Genomic DNA, 21,582 nt, shown 5'->3' on the forward strand with positions numbered 1-21,582 from the left:
TTCAGCTGAGATACATACCTTAAAGAAAACTGTTGCACTTAGCATGGTGCTATTATACAAGCCCTATGCAAATGTACTACAGGGAAAAGTTTGGGCGTCCTGAGTTAATTCTGGTAATTCTCGGTGTCTCCGAGTAGTTTACTTTGGGCTTTGTTTACAAGTTACCGTCAACAGGAGAACATTGCTGGACATAATGCTACAATATATCACGTTGGCTATGATACATCAGAACTTTGGGGTCTATTACAATGTCGAGCGGATCACCACCGCCCATATGGCTGTGGTGATCTGCCCGACAGAATCTCCTGCCCGCCTCCCATCTACCCCTGCCATATTATGATGGTGGGGGGTAGCGTGGCAGACGGAAAGACCGTATGTCGCTTTTCCGCCCAGTCGACCAGGCGGAAAAGGGTTGAATATGGTGGCGGTGTCTGCTAGACACCGCCATCCGTATTGCAATAGCTGCGGGAACCAGCCTTTCCGTGGTGCCGTTGCCGCCATGAAAAGGCATGCGGTTTTTGCAGTTGAGGGCCCGTTGCAGGCCCCCAGCATGTTGGGGGGGTGGGGGGAGCACAACCCCCTGCATCTGCTTGCATGACGAGGCTGGCACCGCGCGGTGCCTGCCACGCAGTAGACAGACGACATCAGGCGACAACTAGACAACGGTGACACCTCAGCACTCATCCTCCTGGACCTGTCAGCCGCCTTCGACACGGTCTGCCACCGTACCCTAAAGACAAGCCTCCAAGAAGCCAGAATACAAGAGAAGGCCCTCGCCTGGACCACGTCCTTCCTCTCCGGCAGAACCCAGAGCATCCGCCTCCCACCCTTCTGATCCGAAGCCACCGACATCATCTGCGGCGTCCCCCAGGGCTTATCCCTCAGCCCAACACTGTTTAACGTCTACATGGCCCCACTCGCACAAGTGTCCCGTCAGCACGACCTCAACATCATCTACGCCGACAACACCCAGCTCATCCTCTCCCTCACCAAGGACCCGCACACCGCCAAAACCAACCTCCACGAGGGAATGAAGGCCGTTGCCGACTGGATGAGGAGCAGCCGCCTGAAGCTGAACTCGGACAAGACGGAGGTCCTCATCCCACCCCCTCAGCCTGGGACGACTCCTGGTGGCCGACCACGCTGGGAGCAGCACCGACACCCACCGACCACGCACGCAACCTTGGATTTATCCTCGACTCCTCCCTCTCCATGTCGAAGCAGATCAGCGCCGTCCCCTCCTCCTGCTACAACACCCTCCGCATGCTCCGCAGGATCTACAAGTGGATCCCGACCGAAACAAGAAGCACAGTGACACAGGCCCTCGTCAGCAGCAGACTGGACTACGGCAATGCACTCTACGCAGGAATCCCAGTCAAGCACCTGCGTCGACTGCAACGCATCCAAAACGCCTCCGCCCGACTGATTCTCAGCATTCCCCGCCGCAGCCACATCACTCCCCACCTGAGAGACCTACACTGGCTCGCCGTAGACAAGAGGATCACCTTCAAGCTCCTCACCCACGAACACAAAGCACTACACAACGCCGGACCAGCTTACCTGAACAGCAGACTCAACTTCTACACCCCCACCCGCCAGCTCTGCTCCACCAGCCTCGCCCTTGCCGCTGTCCCCCGCATCCAACGAACGCCCTCCGGCAGCAGATCCTTCTCCTACCTCGCCGCCAAGGCTTGGAACACCCGCCCTACCCACCTACGGCAGACCCAAGACCTACTCGCCTTCAGTAGACTCCACAAGACCTGGTTCTTCGAGCAGTAGCAGCTCCCCCCTCTCCCCAGCGCCTTGAGACCCTCACGGGTGAGTAGCACGCTCTACAAATATCTGATTGATTGATTGAATGATTGCCACGTTGTGCATGCAAATTCACAGATGCCTTTTTTGCATTGCAGCTGGTGCTGCTGACAGCACCACCAGCCGCAATACAAAAATGCTGGATGCGCCTGCCACTGTGGCGGGCGCATCCTAATTGTACATGCGGGACTGCCGCACACATAGCGGATGGTCCCATCTCCCGGTGCGATGGCGGGAAGATCGTAATAGACCCCTATGTCTTTAGATCTTTGTCGAGGGGTTAGAATCAGGTCATTGGCAACCTGCAAAGATGTACAAAATTCCAGTCACCCTAAAATGAACAGAAGATCTAATTTGAGTGCTTAGGGTGCTCAGGGAATGAGTGCTCTAAAAATTAAATGTCCCGTTTAATGGAGCACAGAGGATTCAGTGGTTGGGCCACTGGATGTGGTTCAAATGAGAAACCAGTCATTCCAACAAATGGTTTTAAAGTAGCCAAAACTATTGCTACCAGTGCCAACAAAAAAGGCTAAGCAAACCTGTTGCTACCAGATCTACCAACCTTCAGACACTGCACAGCTACATCCAGCATTTTTGGTTGGTAGGTGTATCCGTAAGACTGGACGCCAAGTTTATCAATTAGAACTGGACCTTAGGGTTTGACGTCCTTCAGCAATATCACAGTAATTGCACGGAGGATGGTTCAAGCAGCGCTGGCATCAGAGTAATCATGGCTCAGAACTAGAAGAATGCTTGCCTTCACCTTAGGGTTGAGAAGGAATGCTTGTTCATTCTTATGCTGAATATAGTTATGCTTGGCATCCCTTAAAGTAAGAGATGGTGGAGTGAGAGAGGGAGGATGCGGACTCTCCAAATTATCCACTGGTCCTAGAAGCACTTGATGAGGTTGATGTTCTTGGGTCAGTTCTGGTAAGTGAACTTGCAAGATACTTGTGGCTGCTGATTGTCTCACTTTGAGTGACTGCACAAAGCTTCTGCACATTGTTTACATCTGCTTAAAAATAGTTCCTGTCTCTCCAGTGACAAAGCTCTTTCAAAGTGTGCTTCTGAATTTTATTTTTTCCATGATATTTATATTTTTTTTAAAACGACTGTTCAGTTTACCTACACTTCAGGTGCCAAGTTAGATGGTGATTTTTTTTCTGTCTTATTTATGAACTTAATAAAGTTGCTGTTATAAGGTGCTACAGTGACATTGTATCATTATAGCTGCCTGCAGTTTTTGTGCCTGGTTCGGTGAGGATTTGTACTTGTCACCTTCAAAAAATAATAGTAGAATTCAAGACACAACAACAAAGCTTGTTATTAAACTAAACATCATGAGTAAAAAAGCAGAATCATTGAATGAATTTAAAATTCAACATTTTTATTGCAATCATATGATGGCCACATTTAGGTGGTGGTCTATTTTCATTTTTCTTCTTTTTGCTGTTTTGCCATCTGTTTGCGATAAGAAATGTAAAAAAAATATTTTCTCCAGGATGGCAATGTCAAACACAATGGTTTGCCAATTCTTGTTCTATTTGATTTTGAAAAGTAAACCATTAACCATCTCAAAGTAAAGTAGAATGGATCATTACCGTACAATAACACGATTAATGATGAGATTCGACAACGTCATCCCGTTAAGACAATCAATAACCCTTTTAAGAAATGATGGGGGGGAAGAAACCTTTTCTTACTACTGCATCATTTTAGATTCCGTTTTCATATATCCGTCTACATAGTGAGTAACACTTCTAAAACAACTCAAACATTGCCTCTTGTAACATGCACCTTGGCATCACTCAACTGCAGAGGGGCATGGGTTCTTCTTAAGCAAGATAAAAACCTAAAAGCTGGGACTCTGTAGGTAGTCCTGATCTGTTACCCATTATGTATATTAGTGGAAGTTTGCCTATGTGAAACTAATAATAGTAAAAATAATAATCAGCTGTTAGCAAGAAAGAGAACTTCATATGAACCGAGGGCAACAGTCAACACTGCTCAGGGCAACAATAATATACACAACATAGAAGATCATCCTCAGATAATCACAATCACTTTTCTCAAAGATTTCACATAACATTTTTAGGTCTTGCCTAGACACAGCTTTGGCTGTTTCGCCAACGTCGTTTTCCAAAGAATTCATAAAATAAAAATACATAATATAAAATTCAAAGAGGGGCTTTCGTTCCCGTCATCCATTCATTGGTCTGTTAAACTTTTATTTAAAATGTAATTCTGCGCATGCCATCCTAAAGCTTCTGGCAGTAGGTAAGCCCACTTCCGCCACTGAATCTTTAGTGTGAGTCATGGCATTTTGCTCTTGCATATGTGCACACCGCCTAAAAAGAAGTGCTGGGGCTTGTAGGCCAATCTTTGCTTTCGGTTCTATTTTAATTTCGTGTTATTTTATTTATTTTTGCAATGCTTTATTTTTCAATTACCTTTTTCCCTAAACATATGCATACTTTTAATGTTTATTACATATTGTTGCTAAAATAAATAATCATAGACTTGTGAAGGCCTAATCAAATTGGCTATGCAAATGCTTGTTTGCTGCTAACAGCAATAGAGCCATGTTAGGTACTTTTAAATATATTTTTGATAAGTCAAAATCAGACTCTTAAAAGAACAAGGTCAATAATCTGTCAACGTCACCATTAGTCGCATCATAAAGCCACACCAGGACCACATGGCGAATGGAAACGTTGGCAGAAACAAATACTAGTCCAGCCTCAGGGATTGAACAGGAAATGATTTCCTGACAGAAGGGCATCTCTCTGGAACATTTCTTTAAAAGTATATAGGTTTGTTTCCGTCTGAAGTCACCATATCGGTGCACCATACACCAGCTATGCAGTAACCATTGCAATAAGTGCATTTACAATCGAAGGAATTTTTAACAAGGATAGTATATGGACTTCCGGAAAGGCGACCATCTTAGTTTATTATTGATCACTAAGCCAAGGTAACAATAGTCAACAAACTGCTCTAGTTTTCTTCAATCCAGAGCTTCCTCTTGAGAAATTGCTTGCCAAAAGCCATAATCTCGGTCTTGTTTGATTAATTTTCAATCATTATTTTCACAACCTGTCTCCACTTCTGCCAAAGAGTGCTGGAGACTAATGTTCGAATGGAGTCATTGTTGTAGAAGAGGGTGTGCAGTCACTCCCATTCCAATTCAGACAGACTATTATTCACAGATCTCAAAATAAAATCTAGATCACCAATATATAAGAAGAAATAATGGAGCAAGAATTCATCACTGCTTCATGCTGTACTTTACCATGGTGAGACTCCTCAGTCGAGGCAGAGATCCGACATGTTAAACAGTAAGGAACAATAAAAAAGTTTATTAAACTGGAAAACAAAATTGTTAAATATTGTTAAATAATAATGTAAACTCATTTTATATATATCCTTTAAATGTAGAACAACATTTTAAAGAAAGCTACAACACTAGTAAATTAACTTTGAATTAAAACTTTAATTGATAAAAAAATACATTAAATAAATTACAATTATTTTTCTGACGTATAAAATTAAAAAAATCTCCCTTCTAAATAACTTTTATGTGCATTAATAATTATTAAAAGTGATGTACAGAATTAATTAAAATTAATGTAATTATTTTAAAATGAAATGTGGTACTTTAATTATTAAATTGAAAATTGTTTTTAAAATACTTTATATTTGAATAATACATATACACTACTTTATAGATTTTTAACATTAATTTAAGTTTGTTTATTTTTAAAAATATTTTAAATAATTTAATTTAGTTCAACATTATTTCCTATGGGATAGTATTTTAAGTCCCTACCTCCATTGTTTTCTATGGGAGGGTGGTTTACAGTGTGTAGTGCTGAACTTACTACTGTTTTGTGGCAGTAACTTAAACTTGGAGTTTGTGAATACCGAAAAGCAGTCAACCTACTCAAAAGTGTAAATTTACTCATAATTGTAAGTTACCTTCATGAGTTATACCTATAGACTTTGACCTTCTGTCACTGGTGTAAGTAACAAATTCCAACTTTTACCACATGTTGGCCCATCTTTTATCTCAGTGGCTTATTTTGTATGTATGTTTTCAGTATTTACATTCACGAATGCAATTTTCTTTAAAGATGTGTTTCAGCACATTTTTTTATAATGTAAGAATGAAGGAGCAAAAGGTTCCATTAAAAAAATATATCAATATGGATATCACAAGATGAGGACACCACACGTACAATAATGTAAAACTAACTATAGCAAACGCCAAGATATAAGATTCAGTTTGCCATTTTCTCTCCCAGGGTCCCTCTAATTGTAGTACTAAGGCCGTACTTACCATCAAGTGACCTTAGGGGGGCACTGCTCTAAAACGAAAGATCCCCAAACCATGACTAACAAAAAGAAAAACCCTTATAGAAACAGTAACTTTACCCTCCCTGGACACAGGGAGCTATAAGTGTTAAAGATTAAGGGCCATTGAGTGGCAGCTCCCCTTGGACCATTATTACATACTCATTCTAATCCTCTGTAGAGTGGTGCCTTGCCTTTAAACCCATTCTGCCCCCCCCCCCCGATCACCAGAACTAATAAAAAATACAACAAACACAGCCACTTTTTGATAAAAACAAGATTGGTGAAGCCATCTTCCTTCAATAAAAAGATTAAAAATGTCAACCTATGTTGTATGTCAGTATATCGTTGACAAAAATATTGCCTGACATAACTATTGTGGCCTGAATAGCATTTCGCAGATTATTTTCCCATTGGATGTACATTTTCTATTTTTAACCCCAATAAGGCGGTATTTTTGTTAATGGTACGTAGGACACCATATTTTTGTCAGACTATACTTAGTTCATGAAATTTTGGTACCTACCTTGCCCTCAAACGAAAAGCCAACCCTTCAAAATTCCCCCACTCAAGACTTACTGGACAAATTTAAAAAACATGTAAAGAAAAGGTAGCAAATGGGAACATTGGGCAGGGGCGGCTCCTCTGCACTGGCGGAGGAGCGTCGCCCCACTGCCTGTCTCAGAGCCAGCAAAAGGAAAATAAAACAATCTTCTAGCATTGTTTTATTTTTTATTTGCTGGCTCTGAGCCAGCTTGTGCAGGGAGGGGCAGGACACGGGGGGAGGATTTCTATGTGCAATCCCTAAGTGCGCTTATGTGTTTGGACATCTGTCTCAGGCCAACCAAAACACACATGCGCACATAGGGAGTCTGTGGCTGTTTCTCCAACTCGGCTGTTCAATGTAGCAGGGCTGGAGAAACCCCCACAGACTCCCTGGCCTAAGCGGAGGGTCTTTTCAGCCCGCTCAGGCCAATCCCTGTGCGGCTCTTCTTTCAGGAGAGCAGCATGGGGATTGGATGGGAGTCTGTGAGGTGGTTTCAGTGTCTGCTGTAATACGAAAGAGAAGTGGAAGCATGACACAGGTGGCGGCCGGCACCTTAAGATAAGTAACTAAAAAAATATATATTTTCTAACACGACCCCCATGTGCTGTCTCCCCCATGATCCCCCACCTGTGTTCCCCACACTCCCTACCACCCTTTGTTTTTGGCGGCCGCCACTGACACTGGATCGCTCAGTCTATTAACCTTTGCTAGGCACTGCCTTTGGTTTGTTGCTAGTGCTATGAGTACAACTGACCATGAATTCTTCTGTTTCCTCAGGCGGCAATGCACTGTATCCCTGGTGTGATGATGATTTGTGCGCTGGAAGCTGCACCCTGAATAATGGTTGCTTGTGTAGTAACAGCAGCATTACCTGCATCCCAAATAATTCCACACCATGTGTCCTTAACTCCAGTGCCTGCTGTCCTTCTTGGCTCTTCTGGTACCCAGCCCAAGCCTGCTGCTCAGGTAAGTCATGTCAACTTGAACAGGATGCCTGTCATTTGATTACAAACAAGAAAGCACACTTCATTATTGTGGCAGAAAAAGAGTTGCAGAGATAAAAGGATGCAGTTTCAAAATGCACATCACACGCATAATTACTGACCACAATTAAAAGGTTCACACTAACATTAGCCTAACCCTAAATGCAACCCAGTCGTAATATCTAGCCTATGTAGTATTGTATCAGAATATCAAGTTTTAAATATTGTAGCCAGAATATCGACTACCAAAATATTGTGAAGCTAAGTATATATAAGTACGCAAGGGCACGATTCACGGAACTAACTTAAGACAAAATCCTACACTTACTACCATTTTGGTATTCACAGAAGGCACTTACTCATTTTGGTATTCACAGAAGGCAATTACTCATTTCGGTATTCACAGAAGTTAGGACTCCTAACTTTAGGACTCCTAAATGCCTTCTGTGAATACTGAAAGTCTTAAAGTTAGGATTTTCTCAGTTTAGGAGTAGTAAAGTTAGGACTACGGTCTGCGGTCCTTGCCATTGGGGGCCCGTGGTGGGCCACCAGGTATTTTGGGTTTTGCGGGGTGCACATGGGTGTACCTATGGTACCCCCCTGCATTTGCATGTACAACATGGCAGGCACCGCGTGGTGCCTGTCACGTTGTGCATTCAAATGCACAACTTGCATTTTTAACCTTGCAGTGGGTGCTGCTGGCAGCACCGCCCGCTGCAAGGTTAAAAATGCGGGATGCGCCCGCAAGTGTGGCAGGTGCATCCTAATTGTATGTGCGGGACTACCGCATGCATTGCGGACTGTCCTATTTCCCGGGGCTATAACGGGCGGACATGCTAATCAGCCCCGTAGTGTTTATAGATGTTGCATGCACCCTGACAAAATATTTAAAAATATATTTGGATCAGTGATGTAAGAGGCTTGGCCAAGAGTATTATTTAGTTACTCTGGAATTAGGGTGTTGCGAAATGGATCGCTTATGCATTAAAGGTTGTGGAATGGAGATTTTATGTATTAAAGGTTGGTGTATTTGGCTTAGAGCTTGGCTCAGAGGCATGGAGTGTGGGGAGAGAGCCAGGGGTTTTAATTCAATGTTTATTTTGTTTTAAAATGTATGTTTTAAAGACAGGTGTCTAAACATGAATTCAATTGAACTTGAGATTTAGAGGGGTGTCAGCGCAGTGTTAGGGCTCATCATGGTACAGAAATGTACCTGAATGAGGTTGGTAGGCATCTCACTTTTCAAAAGCAGGAAAAAGTCAGTTCTCTTCTACCGATCAGAAAATGGTATTCTGCCACCAATGCTCCATGATTATATACATGGACAGTAGACCCATGTACTCCAAAAACATGCTCCTTACTTCTCTTCAGACCACAGAGACATGCTCTTGTACTCAGAATCTTTTCACATAATCTAACCATCGCACATGTCTGTCATGTGTGCCAGGCACAACACATTTAGATTACCTGTGTAACCCTACAGTTGGGTTACTCAGGGGAGAGGTGTACTTCTGTAAAACCATGCAGGGGACATTCCCATGCCAACAGCTTGTGTTCCCTATCCATGCCCGATATTCAGTTTTTTATTCTTGTTTTATGCCCTCTTGAGATACATAGCTATTGACAGCAGATAAAGCAGGCCTGCTGCCACACAGTATCCCCTGCTTTATCTCCAGCTCTGTCTTTGCTCTCTTACAATGTGAAAATATGACTTTTTGAACTCCCTAGTAAGTTGATATCTGGTCTCTTGGTCCTGGGGTTGTGTTGCTATATGGATGCATAGAACAGGATAGCCAGGAGAAACCCCCCTCTGATCACAGAGTGTGAAGAGGACACCACCTTGCATCTCAAGGCTTCTTTTCAGCTTCGCATGTCTATGTGATCTCAGGGAGTTCCTGCTATGGTGCTTCTGATTGTATCTTCGGCAGAGGCTGTAGTGAAGCTGCTGAGGCCAATTTAGTGGCCGCAGGTATACATACACTCAGGCAGTTTCATTCACCCCTTAGTTAAGTTAATTGAAGGATGTTCTCATTTAAATGTTGTGAGCTCCATTCATTTTACTTAAACAGACTTCAGTCACTGAACCTCACCTGTACGTTGGCTTCCATGGCTTTCCTCCTGGTGTTGATTTTCCTATCTACAGGGGCATCCCTGGGGCGTCGTCTTACAGTCTCTGTTCTTTTTCAGTACATCTGTACTGTTTTCATCTTCCACGTCCCCACTGTTTCTTGGTGCTACATCTGCCTTCAGCCCCGTAAAGAAGTATTTGCCTCCTCGTTTTTCAATCCTCTGTTTCTGTTGTCTTCCAGTAGAGCTGTATCTATCCTAAGCTGAGGTCTCTCCTTCCTTCTGGTGGACATAAGTTCTTCTTCCAGGGGTTCCACTTCTGAGTGGAACTGTCTCTTAAACCTTTTGTTTCTTATTTTCACAAGTGATACAGTTTCTGCTCCATGGTGCTTCATCCCTTCTGTCTTTTGGAGGAGACATATGTTTACAAGTTTTTCCTGCTTTCTTTTCTCTCAGTAAAGCCATTGCTTAAGTCTGCTGTTCCTTTTCTCTTTGTAAAACCATCTTTTGATTCTGCAGTTTCTTGTATCTTTGGATAAAGTTTTCTATTGTATCTGCTGTCTCTTCTATCTTGCAGTGGAGCCAATCTGCTCCCCGGAATGTTTGGATGATGAGATATGTACAGACTTCAATGGCACAACGAAGTGCAGCTGCAACCGGACCAGGTATCAACTCTCCAGTAAGTCTGCATCCATGCAAGGAATATTGGGGCCCAGGCCCATTCTTATGAGTATCTAAGAGGCTGCTATTAAGGTAACATGTAATAGTCTGCAATGAAGTACTCTTTGCCAATCTGATGTTACAGGGTTTGCAAAAGCCTTAATTTAAAATCATTTTGGATCCCTTCATGCATGGGCATCTGGAATACTCGTTATCTCCATCCCTTGCTTCTGCATCACCACCCACCACCCCCACCACCTACATGTTTTTTCTGATGTGCAACGGTATAGCACAACATATGGTGATGGAATGGATGGCTGGCAGAGTGTTGTGAGCAAGAGAGATCAAGGAACATGACTAGTGGAACCACCACGGTTGCAAGTAACCCTACTATGATGTCCTTGCCAATTGGTTGGGAACCTGATCTCACATCCGTTAATACTGAGAAGGGAGAATACAACATGTGTCAACCAAACATTAGCAGTTACATCTTTTTTGATACATGGATTCGGAGAGTAATGCATGCAAAAACACCCAAAATGGCTCATGCTGCTGCCTTGCAAATATTTGCAAAAAGGAAGTGTCTATGAAAGACCACAGATACTGTCTTTGCTGTGATGAAACTAGCAGCATATCTTTTGGTATCCTGAACAAGTCCTTTAGCAATGCCCTCATAAGAGAGGAACCGATGGTCAGACGGTTTTAAGAGCCTTGTCCTTTCCAGGACAAACTTCACAGTTCTAGAAACATCTCAAATTTGTCAGCCTGGAAGGCATTTTTTTATTCTAATCAATTTTGTTAGTACCTTCAGAATGAAAGAAGGCGTGATGAATTGGCAATTTATCCTTGTTAAATATATTTTAAGGCTTTTCAGAGGAAAGAGTGCAAAGATGGTGGGTTCTCCTAGATGAGTTGATCGCTTCCAAGAAAGCTCTGTTCTAGGTTGCAAGTTTGCGAGCTATAATTGAGCAAGGCCAAAACCAAATTCAGATCTCACCAATGGGCAGCATTCTTAATAGGAGGACAGAGGTGAAGAAGACCAATGAAATGGCACCTCAGGGAAAAGACTTTTAAAGGCACACTTAAGTATGATGCAGTGTCCAACCTGTAATGTTCACAGGAATCAATTGTAATTCCTGTAGCAGTTAAATAGAAGAGTTTAGTCCAAGAATATGGCCTTAGACCTTAGGAGGTTAATTTGCAGATGTCTTCAATAGGCATGTAATCCCTACAGTGAGTCTATAGCCATAAAAAGGATAGTCTGTGCTCTGTGTAACTTTATGAGTAGGATACTGAAAGGGGGATTACAGAGTCTAACATTTAAGAGTCTCCAGTACCTGACTGTAAAATGCAATCTTCTTGAAATGCAAGCACAGTTCTGGGTCAGATGGTGTTGACAAACCTGTATGTGAAGCTGAGCTAAGGGAGCCACATGCATAGAGGATGCCATTGGTGATAAGGGACTGGAACCACCGCACTCAAGCCACAGGATTGCTGGGACAATGTTCTACTGATTGTTTCAATTTTACTATCTCCTAATGAGGTGGAGTTAGAAGGACTACATGGGAGTCTTCACAGTCATTCAGCTGAAAAAATATGCCCTCTGTATGATTGAAGCCCCTAGATCTTAGAGGATGTTTCAAACTACGCAAAGGTTCTCTTGGTAAACAGTGGGAGGGGTGCTTTGGCCAAGCAACATCTTAAAAGGTTGTATATGAACACTGAAGATGAAGATGGGCTACTGAGAGGACCTTTGTGAACACGATGGGAGTGGACTTCAGTTCAGGAAGAATACCGAGGCAGGTAAGTCAGGTTAGGTGAGGTTCAGAAAGAAACTCAAAACAGATCCAGGGGCCATGGGGCACCCACCAAGATGAGGGTTTTGCAAGATCAGAAAAGGAGAGGTTAAGGAGGGCCCTAAGATACCCAGGTAGGAAAGAACCTTGAATAAACAGCCAAGCAGATAGAAAGAGGTCTCTAATGTATCTTTGAGTGTGGTATAAAGCCTTTTGACCTGGTGCCTCCGCCCGTTTCTCATTAGTGCTCGCAACAAAGGTTTCCACCAATGGCAGGTGGTAGAAGGCCTTTAAAAGGTGAAGCAAACTTTCAAGCAGGTACCAACAAAGGATTGTCGATTCCAATACTTTGCCTTGTACTGAATTCTTCCTATCCGTGTGTAACAGCTTCTGTATCACCACAAAATTCAGTTTTTTCTTTGGATTTTGCACCCTCTTTTGCATTAGCGAGAATGGCTTTTAAGCGACTTTTGATGAATTTTAGTGAAGAAAACATAAGAATGTATCTGTGACACAAGATGCAAGTCTTGTGACGGTCAAAAGCAGTCACTTAACCAGACACAAAGTGCAAGCCTTGTGATGGTCAACGGCAAAGTGATGGTCAACGACAAAGTGTCATAGCAGAGACAACTTTTTGCAAGCCAATCCAATTAAAAATGCAATCTAAAGCAAGCCCCTTGCAGGATGTGGAGACAGTGAAAGGCCAATATGTGCAATCGAAAAGTGGCACAGCAAAGAGGACAACCCGTATGTTCTTCCTCACAGGAGCTTTGTGTTGTGGTTGCATGTGTGAGTGAGTGAGCTTGCAAGCACGGGGACCCTAGGTCTTTGAAGGCTACAGAATTATTTTAAAGTGCCGCTGATGGACCGAATGTGCTCCCGCTCCTATGTATTTAAGGTTCTTGATGCATTGTTCATCATTGTATATTGTTTGCAAGAAAATCTCAATAAAAACATTATTTGTTTAAGTGACACTGACCATTTTAGTCAAAATCTCAACAAAAACATTATTTTTTTAAGTGACACTGACCATTTTAAGAAGCTATCTTTGCATCATAACTGCCATTATTGGCAATTACATACAGTTGTGAACAAGAGAGTGCAAGGTGGTAAAAATTACTCTGAAAACTTCTGACCTAATGCCTCTATCTGCTCTAGATCGCTATGACCTCCAGCCCGTGGTCCAGTGCCGGGGTTTGTGGATGAACATCTCCATCAGCAGGTGCCTGCTTGAGAGCTTCGGCTTCGACAGCGCCACAATATCCTTGCGGAACGACACCAGCGGATGCACCATACTGAACCAAGGCATCCTGGACAACAAGTCTGTGGTCACAGTGCCAGTTCAGCTCCAGGCGGGATGGTGTGGGAATGAAATGTCGGTAAGGACCAGCCCTTACCGGTCTACTAGACTCCTAAACTGAACGTCTCCAGGCTGAGGGAGGGCTTTTCATTCTCTGGGACTTCAACTCCTTACCACAGAAACAGGGCAGAGCAAAGGGACAGTCTGACGTACAAACAGCAGGAGCAGCATGGAAAGACCACAGAATTAGAGCAAGCCTAGGGTACCTGAGGTGGCATGGGCCGGGTCTCAGGGGGGTGGTGATAGAAAATGCGAGGACAGGGGATTAGGAAAGGAAATTGTGGTGATGAGAGGATAGAAGGAGAAACAGGAAAACCACTTGTTTTAAGGAGTCTGCACCACATTATAAAGCCACACTACTCCCTGCATGGTGCACACAGAGGGGATCCAGAGCAGGGAGTTCAAGTCTTACTTGCATTCTCCTTCCATTTTAGGTGAACGCGTCCCGCATGAGGTATTCCAACGCCCTCCATGTTCGCCCAGCGTCCTCTGCGATTGTAAAGGTGAACCCCCTGTTCCTGAGCTTCTCCTGCAGCGTCACCCGGGCTGTGTCCTCCCAGCTGCAACTGGTCCTGAGCAGGTGCGTGTGGGATCAGATGTAGCATCATGGTGCCTCCTTGTGATTTTTGGGACTGTTTTCTGGTCAGTGGGGCAGAGGATGATCAGTGTGCAGCTACCGGTAAAAGGGCCTGAGTCAACAAGTTTGCCTTCTTGCAATCAGTGGGTCTGCTACAGGGCAGTGGGCTGCTTCTGATCAGCCTGCCCTCTTCAATGTGCCCACGTCCAATCAGTCTGCATGTTCCAGTAAGAGAGCCTGGTTTGATATGTTTACTGAGGGCCACTGGAAATAAGCGATTGTGTGACTGCTCATTTTTTGTATACTTATAGATTTGCTGCATTTGCTACATAATCCATCAACTGCCAAATTTTTTATTTTAAATGTTTCCAGCTCAAACGGTTCAAAGGGTACTAAAATGCAGCGTCATGTGTTGTTGATGGTCCTTTACAAAGGTTGAATGGTGACCTTTCTATTGTTTCTTACTATATGTGAGTGTTAAACTAGTATTAATGATGTAGACCCTATACCCTGAGAGAGTTACCAAGTGTCAAAATGAGGAAATAATGAAGGAATACCATCACAAAATGTGCTGCCTTGTGCCGCATAATTTGTCTTTTCTTGCCGCATAATTTATGCAACCCTATTGCATAATTTGACCCTCCCCTGCCACATAATTCCAGTGGCCCTGGGTATGCCTGCCCTGAATTCAGTGGACCCGCTTCCAGTGCACCTTTTACTTACCAGGGTGTCCGCTAACGAGCCGTGTTCCCTGTAGCGATCAGCTGATTAGTGTGCCTGCTTCCCATGAGTGGAACTTCTTCCAATTAGTGGGGTTCAGATCATTGTGCCTTCTACCACACAGTGTGCCTGGTAACAATCAATGTGCCTGTTCCCATTCAGTATGACTTTTGCTATCCGTGTGCCCCCTATTGATCAATGTTCCTGTTAACAATCAGAAGGCCTGCTTCCAATCAGTGGCCCTAAATCGATTAGTGAGCCCACTTTTGATCATTGGGGCTGATTCTGGTCAGTGGGCCTGCTTCAAATCACTGCCTGCTTTCGGCCAGTGAGCCTGCTTTCGATCAGTAGGCCTGTTGCCAATCACAGCACCTGAGTACAATCAATGGGTAGGCCTTCAAGAGCGGGCCGGCGTCAGAAGGTCCAAGTACAGACATACCAGCTGGGTCACCCCTTCTCATCATGCATGTGGCTGTACAAACAAGAGGACTAGAATGTCCTTCAGGCTCATGATCAGCTGGCCTTTGCAAAGGGTCATACACCTTGCGGAGGACTTGAGTCCAATGGTCAACCAGGAATTGTGAGAAGAGACGATCATAGACAGGTTCAGAATAGATCAGGTTTGAAACGATTTCTACAAATGTGTCATAGTTCTCCACCCATTACAACAAAATGTGTGTTTGCTCAACTGTCCAACTGATGCGCAGCTTGGAACATCAATGGCCATGATCCAGAAAAAGCTGTCCAAACACCACGCAACATCCGTTATAAGTGACAGGTTTTGAGAAAACGCTGCCCTTCTCGTGGGCATTATGGAAAATCATTGACAGTGATCTAGAAAGAGCTATCCGAAGGCCAGACTACCTCAGTTATAAGTGATAGCAATCGAGAAAGAGTTACCCATCCGCACAGCAACAAGTGCTCCAAGGGACAATGACCCTGCAAGTGATAAAGAAAGAGCTGGCCAAATGGAGGGAAACATGGTTCATCAATGACAGTGATCGGGAAAGGGTTATCCAATGGGCCGGCAAAATGTGTCATTGATGGTAAATGAATGAGGGATGCCCTGAGGTTTTCAACTATGTGCTTTGATGAGTAGTCTGACCTAACTACCATTGTTCGTTGTTGACTTTCCACTTAGTAATCCAAACCCACTTCTCTCTTACGTTAAAGGCTTGCCAAGCTTTGGTGAGCCTTGAATTTGAGCGGCAGAGATGGAGACTGACAATACTGAGCCTGTATCTGTGGGAATATTGGAGGCCCTGCCTTCACCTAAAATGGAAGAGTGCCATTTTGCTGTTCAACTGCTACAGGACTTTATACCCTCATTTACAAATGAGTGAGAAAAACTCTCCCACTGTGAGCCCTTGTGGTGTAGCCCCACTCCCTGGAATATCCGTGCCACATCTAGCCTTTGCCATGCTTTTCATGTCCAGGTGTAAACTCCCACCTGAGTCACTACCTAGAGTTCCTCCATCCATGAATTTAAAATTCTAGCTGCCTGTATCTCAGATTAAATCCTCTCAGCAGTGTCTATCCTGGTCATTGTTTTTCCATGGCCAAACAGACTGAGGGGCATATTTACAAAGGAATGATGCAGCGCTGCGTCATTTCAAAAGTGCAGGGATGCCACGTATTCACATGAATACGGTGCAGCCCTGTGATTTCCTCTATGCCAGCCCTAAAAAAGCTGACTAGCGCCAATGTTGACACCCATGTGCCATGGTGCCAGGGTGCCTGCACTGTAGGGATGATTGTTTATGTGCAGGAAGGGACACCTTTTTGCACATAAAGAATTATTAAAGGCAATTTGCTCCTTCTACATGTAGAATACACCACAAACACCGAGAAATATGTGTAGTTCTCCTCATTGCGCCACTCTAACACCTGCTTTTCAGTGGTAATAGTTTTTGGCACTTCCCCAGATTTAGAGATCCATGTAAATCTGAGGCAACAATGGGTGTTGCGGTGGAACGCCCACAGCAAAACCCAGTGCACACTCCTCTGACCCAGAAAACTGCATGAAAGGGTACGATATTTACAATGCAGCATTAGCCATGCAAAGTGGCTTAGTGTCACATTGCAAATATGGAGCAGGGCATTGCGCCACCGTAGTGTCGTAAAAAGTAACACCCTTGTAAATATGCCCCAGAGTGTCTGATAGCCTTCCCTGCACATGGACTTCCCTGAATTGTATCTATTCTTCTATTGGTCTCCACTCCTGAAAGTTGGGTTTGTCCTCCTCATGGCTTGGACTCCACTGAGTACAGTTTATACTCTCAAGGGCAGACTCCGAGGAGTCTTATTTATCTTCTCTAGGGCCAGTTCCTCCGCGAGTATGGGTTATCCTCCGAGAGCGTGACCACAAATGTTCCCTCTAACTATATTTGTCTGTGAGCAGTAACATACTGTCTGTATGCACCGATTCTAAGATGAGTGCAGAGGACTAGCAATAAGTGAGTGGTAGGTAGTGGTAAGGGGCCATTACTGAGCTTTAGGAAGGTTGGGAAGGAAGCCAGCTGAACAGCAGAGATTTTACTTGAAAAGAAAGATGCAAGATCTTGGCAGAGCTCAAGGGATGGGGGTCTAGAGACTTACAACATTGCTAAGGAAAAATTTGATTTTTCATGATGCAATACAACTCATGGGGATAGCAAGCCTATTTGATTTGGTTCTAGTAGTAAGTAGAATTGGCAGTCCAGATCAGACGGTGGTATATTTTATTTCGGATTTAAAAATCATTTTGTCCATTGGACTATAGGATTGGTGACATCGCGGCTCTAAGCGTTTGGAATGGGACTTAGTGGCCCTAAGATAGTCAGAGTACAGGGAAAGGAAGGATGTGAGAGTTGATAAATAATGCATTTGAGATGGTCTCCCACATCAAGATGGCCCGTGATTCAAGAATGAAAAGGTTCAGAAGAGGTGGAGTTACAGGGGGAAAGTAGGCTGAGGGCTATTGGGAGGGGAATTTGGACTAAGGTCTGGAAAAGCGGAGAGTCTGACTGGTTTTAGGAAAATGGATGTTTTATTCAAAGATCCGAGCATATAAGAGGAAGAGGGGCAAAAGTGACAGAATAAGCACTAAAATGGCATCAGGCGTCTGACTGGATTTGCGGGTAGAGAGTTGTGAACTTAGATAGGCCTGGCGAGTCAAGAGCTTCTATCACAGCAAAGGAGTCAGGGTTATTTTGGGCACTTTAAATGGAGGTTCCACCCTCCTAAAATGAGAAAGTTAGAACAAAAGCAGCTAAACCTATGGTCAAAGCTGCATTAAAATTAAAAAAATGCAAAACATGTTTGCAAGCAAATTACTTTTTAATGGCCTGGATTAATTCAATGCTTTTATTATTTGCGAGAGTTCTGTGATCATCTTTGAGCTTTAGGAGCTGTGTATTAACACAGAGGCGAGGAAAGATTGCTTCGCGAGGCAAATACCCCCGTTTTGCTTTGCTGAGCTTCAATATCCCCTTTGTGGGAGAGTTTTACTTATGCATTGTACACAGTTTGATCTCCTATCAGTAGGGACGTTTGGAGGTAGAACTTGATGTGAGTCGTTTGTTTCTATTCCTTAGGTTTAGGCCTTGTAGTCCGACTTTCAGAGATTCAAAGACAGAAGCGTAGCTCCGTGGTAGACATGCAGCACAACGCGCTTGTAAGAAAGTGCCCGCTTTTTGTATTGTTGCCCCCACTTTTTGCTAAACTGCTGATGTACTTTGACTGAGTGTGCCCTGGGTTCGGCCAAACAGGTACCCAGGGCCTATGTTCTTTCCCTAAACTGCATTAAAAACAATACCCAATTGGCACTCGTTGGCCATAAGTCAGTCTCTTGTAAATGGTACCGCAGGTACCAAGGGCACTGTGCCCAGGGAAGGCCTTTAAGAACTGCAGTACTTATTGTGACACCTTTAGAGGGTCTGTACCTTTACATACACACATGCACTGCCTTTGCAGGCTGCATATTTTGGTTAAGAACAAAGTAAAGAGTCGACATGGCACACATCTCTGTGTGCCATATCTACAACCCACTGCCCGGGCATAGGTCAGCCACCCCTCTAGCTGGGTGCACTAGATCATTGGTGAGGATACAGGTGCATGAGCCCTGTACCCTAAAGTATCTAAGCCAATTATTAGACACTGTAAGTTCAGTAATGCCATTAAGAGTATATGGTGTTGGGAGTTTGTCATTACAAACTCCACAGCATCCTAATGGCTTTACTGAATACTGGGAAGTTTGCTATCAAACTACTCAGCACATTAAACCCACACTGATGCCAGTGTGGGATTTGATGAAAAATGCACTCAGAGGGCATCTTAGAGATGACCCCTGAAAAACGGCCTAACACTAGTGTCCTGGCTGAGTGGCTGCCCACCAGCTGCCACCAACAGGCATGTTTCTGGACCAATGAGTCGAGAGCCTGCTGCTCTCAAGAGTCTGAAACAATGCACATCCAGGGACGAGGTGCAAAGCCTCCTCTCCCAGGATGGGCAGGGTCCACGAAGGGGAAGCTTCAAAGTCTTGCCGCCTTTGTGAGCTACCCCAGGCCTTTGCTGCTTCCAGCAACTGGCCCCCACCGGTTCTGACCCCACTTTGGGCGGGAGACTCGTCGTGAAAACCAAGTGAGGAAGGGAGGTGTGTCCACCTTTACCAACCCCACCTCTCAGTCCCCGCCATCTTGCAGATGGAGGGACCCAGTCAACCAGAGTGAGGCATATGCCCCCCTCCCACTGGAGGGTGGCATATAAAGAGGTGTACCCACCCCAAGGAAGGGACCTATTGGTTCCAACCTTTTCCTACCTGTAACGCCTTAAATCTAGTATTTAGGGGCAACCCTGAACCTTGCCTCCTCAGACAAGAAACAACAAGAAGAAGAGAAGAAAAAGGACCGAAGAACCTGTGTCGAACTAGGAAGAGGAGGATACCCACTGACTTGTCCCCAGCCCTACTGGCCTGTCCCCACCTCAAACCTGCTCCAGCAAAATCCTGGTGTGTCCTGCAGCCAGCAACCTCAAGAACCCCGAGGACCTGCCCTGCCTTCCAAGTGTGCACCCGACACCCATGCCCGAGTTTGGGTGGCCCAACAGCAGGAGGAGGTCTTCCCGGAGATCCTGTCCTGAGATCTGATGATTTCTGACCTGCCTCAAATCTCCAAGCGAAGCCTGCAGCCTCTTTCTGGAGGATCCCCCCGACCGCAACAGGAGCGGTAATAAAAACCCCACGCATAAAGACACCTGACGTCCAATGACTTTGGGTGGCCCCACCGACAGTGTCCCAGCATCCCCAGGCAACCCAATTTACATCTCCAACCTCCAGAAGATCTTCATCCCCGAGCCTGCAGTCTTTGTTGCAACTGGATAATCATCAGTGAAAACAATAGGCCACCTGGCGCCAAACCAGCACCCTACACCCAGCCGCGCCTGCGCCGCTGCGGGTGTAGTTTTGGGTGCTAAATCAGATCCACCTTTGCCCTGAGCCTAATACCAGGATCTTTGCCCCCACAACCCAGTGGCCAGCACATGAGCAGCCACCAACCGGAGGCCCCATATCTCCCATTGGATAACATTGGGTCTCAGCACTCTGCCCCTGGCCACCCTAGTGTCATTAAGGGTGCTATGAGAGTGCATCCTTGACCCTGGGGGAACCCTGGCTCTTACCCCAAGTAGCCAAGTCCCACAACCAAGTAGTTACTTGTTAACCGATAACCACATTTTCTCCATAGGAATACATTGACTATTTTTCCTTGACATTTTTTTATGTGTGGAGTTGGTTTTGAATGAGAACTTGAAAAACTGCAGATAACTAAAACATGCTTTACTTACCTTTTCTCTAGGCAATGTCCCAGTGTGATATATAGGCATATCACACTGAGTAGAAAAAGTAATCCATATAGTAATCTTAAAAGTAATCCAAAGTAATCTAACAGTAATTTCCAAATTTCAACGGCATTGCAAAGATATACAACCCTATAACAAAGACATTTTCATTCAGCTTGCTTGTATTTTTCAATCTGCCTTCAAAAGTACTATTCACACTTACCTGTACCAGGCTTGCTTGGTTCTAGAAAATAAATACAACTAAATGATATTTTTTATACAAACAAATTGGTCTGAGTACAGTCTTTGTGTGTGTGACATCATTTGCTGCCTCAGTGTGTGCAGAAAATGCTTAACATTCCCCTCTGATAAAGCCTTACTGATCGCCCACACTACCACAAATAGAGAATAAGGTGCTATATACTTTTACCTCTGCCTACCTTTGTGGTTCCATTTGACTCTGTGCACACTATACCTCATTTTGGGAAAGGATATACAGAGCCAGCTTCCTACAGCGCTAATAAACAGTTTCCTTTAGGGACTGAGAATGACAAACATTTCAATTGTTCTACTGTTTGTTTCAAAGGATGCCATGTTGTCACAAACAAAAAGATACATGGATAAAAAAATAGGCATTCTTTTTAAAATCACAAAAACATAAGTTGCATACTTTTTTGACCTTTCTGCTCAGCTACTGCAGAATGTGAAACTGAATTTTAGCACAGAATCAGCACTTGCGTGGAGCCCTGGACTTCGTCATTTCCTGCTTCCTCAGATTTTCTTCTTCTGAAATACGAACGGGAAGGGAGAGGCACTCACAATGCAGAACCCAGGATTTATGCAGATGAAAATATGAAAGAGTCTCTTTGAAAAGGGTCACAGCAGAGCAGCGT

At 44.3% G+C, this 21,582-nt stretch overlaps 1 protein-coding gene across 1 annotated transcript in view; it reads left to right on the plus strand.

Moving 5' to 3' along the window:
- Nucleotides 1-21,582, plus strand: part of LOC144825164 (uromodulin-like) — a 48,666-nt gene that overhangs the window by 2,093 nt on the left and 24,991 nt on the right. Inside the window, exons 3-6 of the mRNA XM_078684029.1 lie at nucleotides 7,490-7,678; nucleotides 10,340-10,441; nucleotides 13,377-13,597; nucleotides 14,013-14,158. Of these exons, the coding sequence (XP_078540155.1) occupies nucleotides 7,490-7,678; nucleotides 10,340-10,441; nucleotides 13,377-13,597; nucleotides 14,013-14,158 (658 nt within the window). The remainder of the gene's footprint in view (nucleotides 1-7,489; nucleotides 7,679-10,339; nucleotides 10,442-13,376; nucleotides 13,598-14,012; nucleotides 14,159-21,582) is intronic.

Source organism: Lissotriton helveticus, chromosome 3_1 (assembly GCF_964261635.1).
Source record: "Lissotriton helveticus chromosome 3_1, aLisHel1.1, whole genome shotgun sequence".
NCBI classification, from domain to species: domain Eukaryota; kingdom Metazoa; phylum Chordata; class Amphibia; order Caudata; family Salamandridae; genus Lissotriton; species Lissotriton helveticus.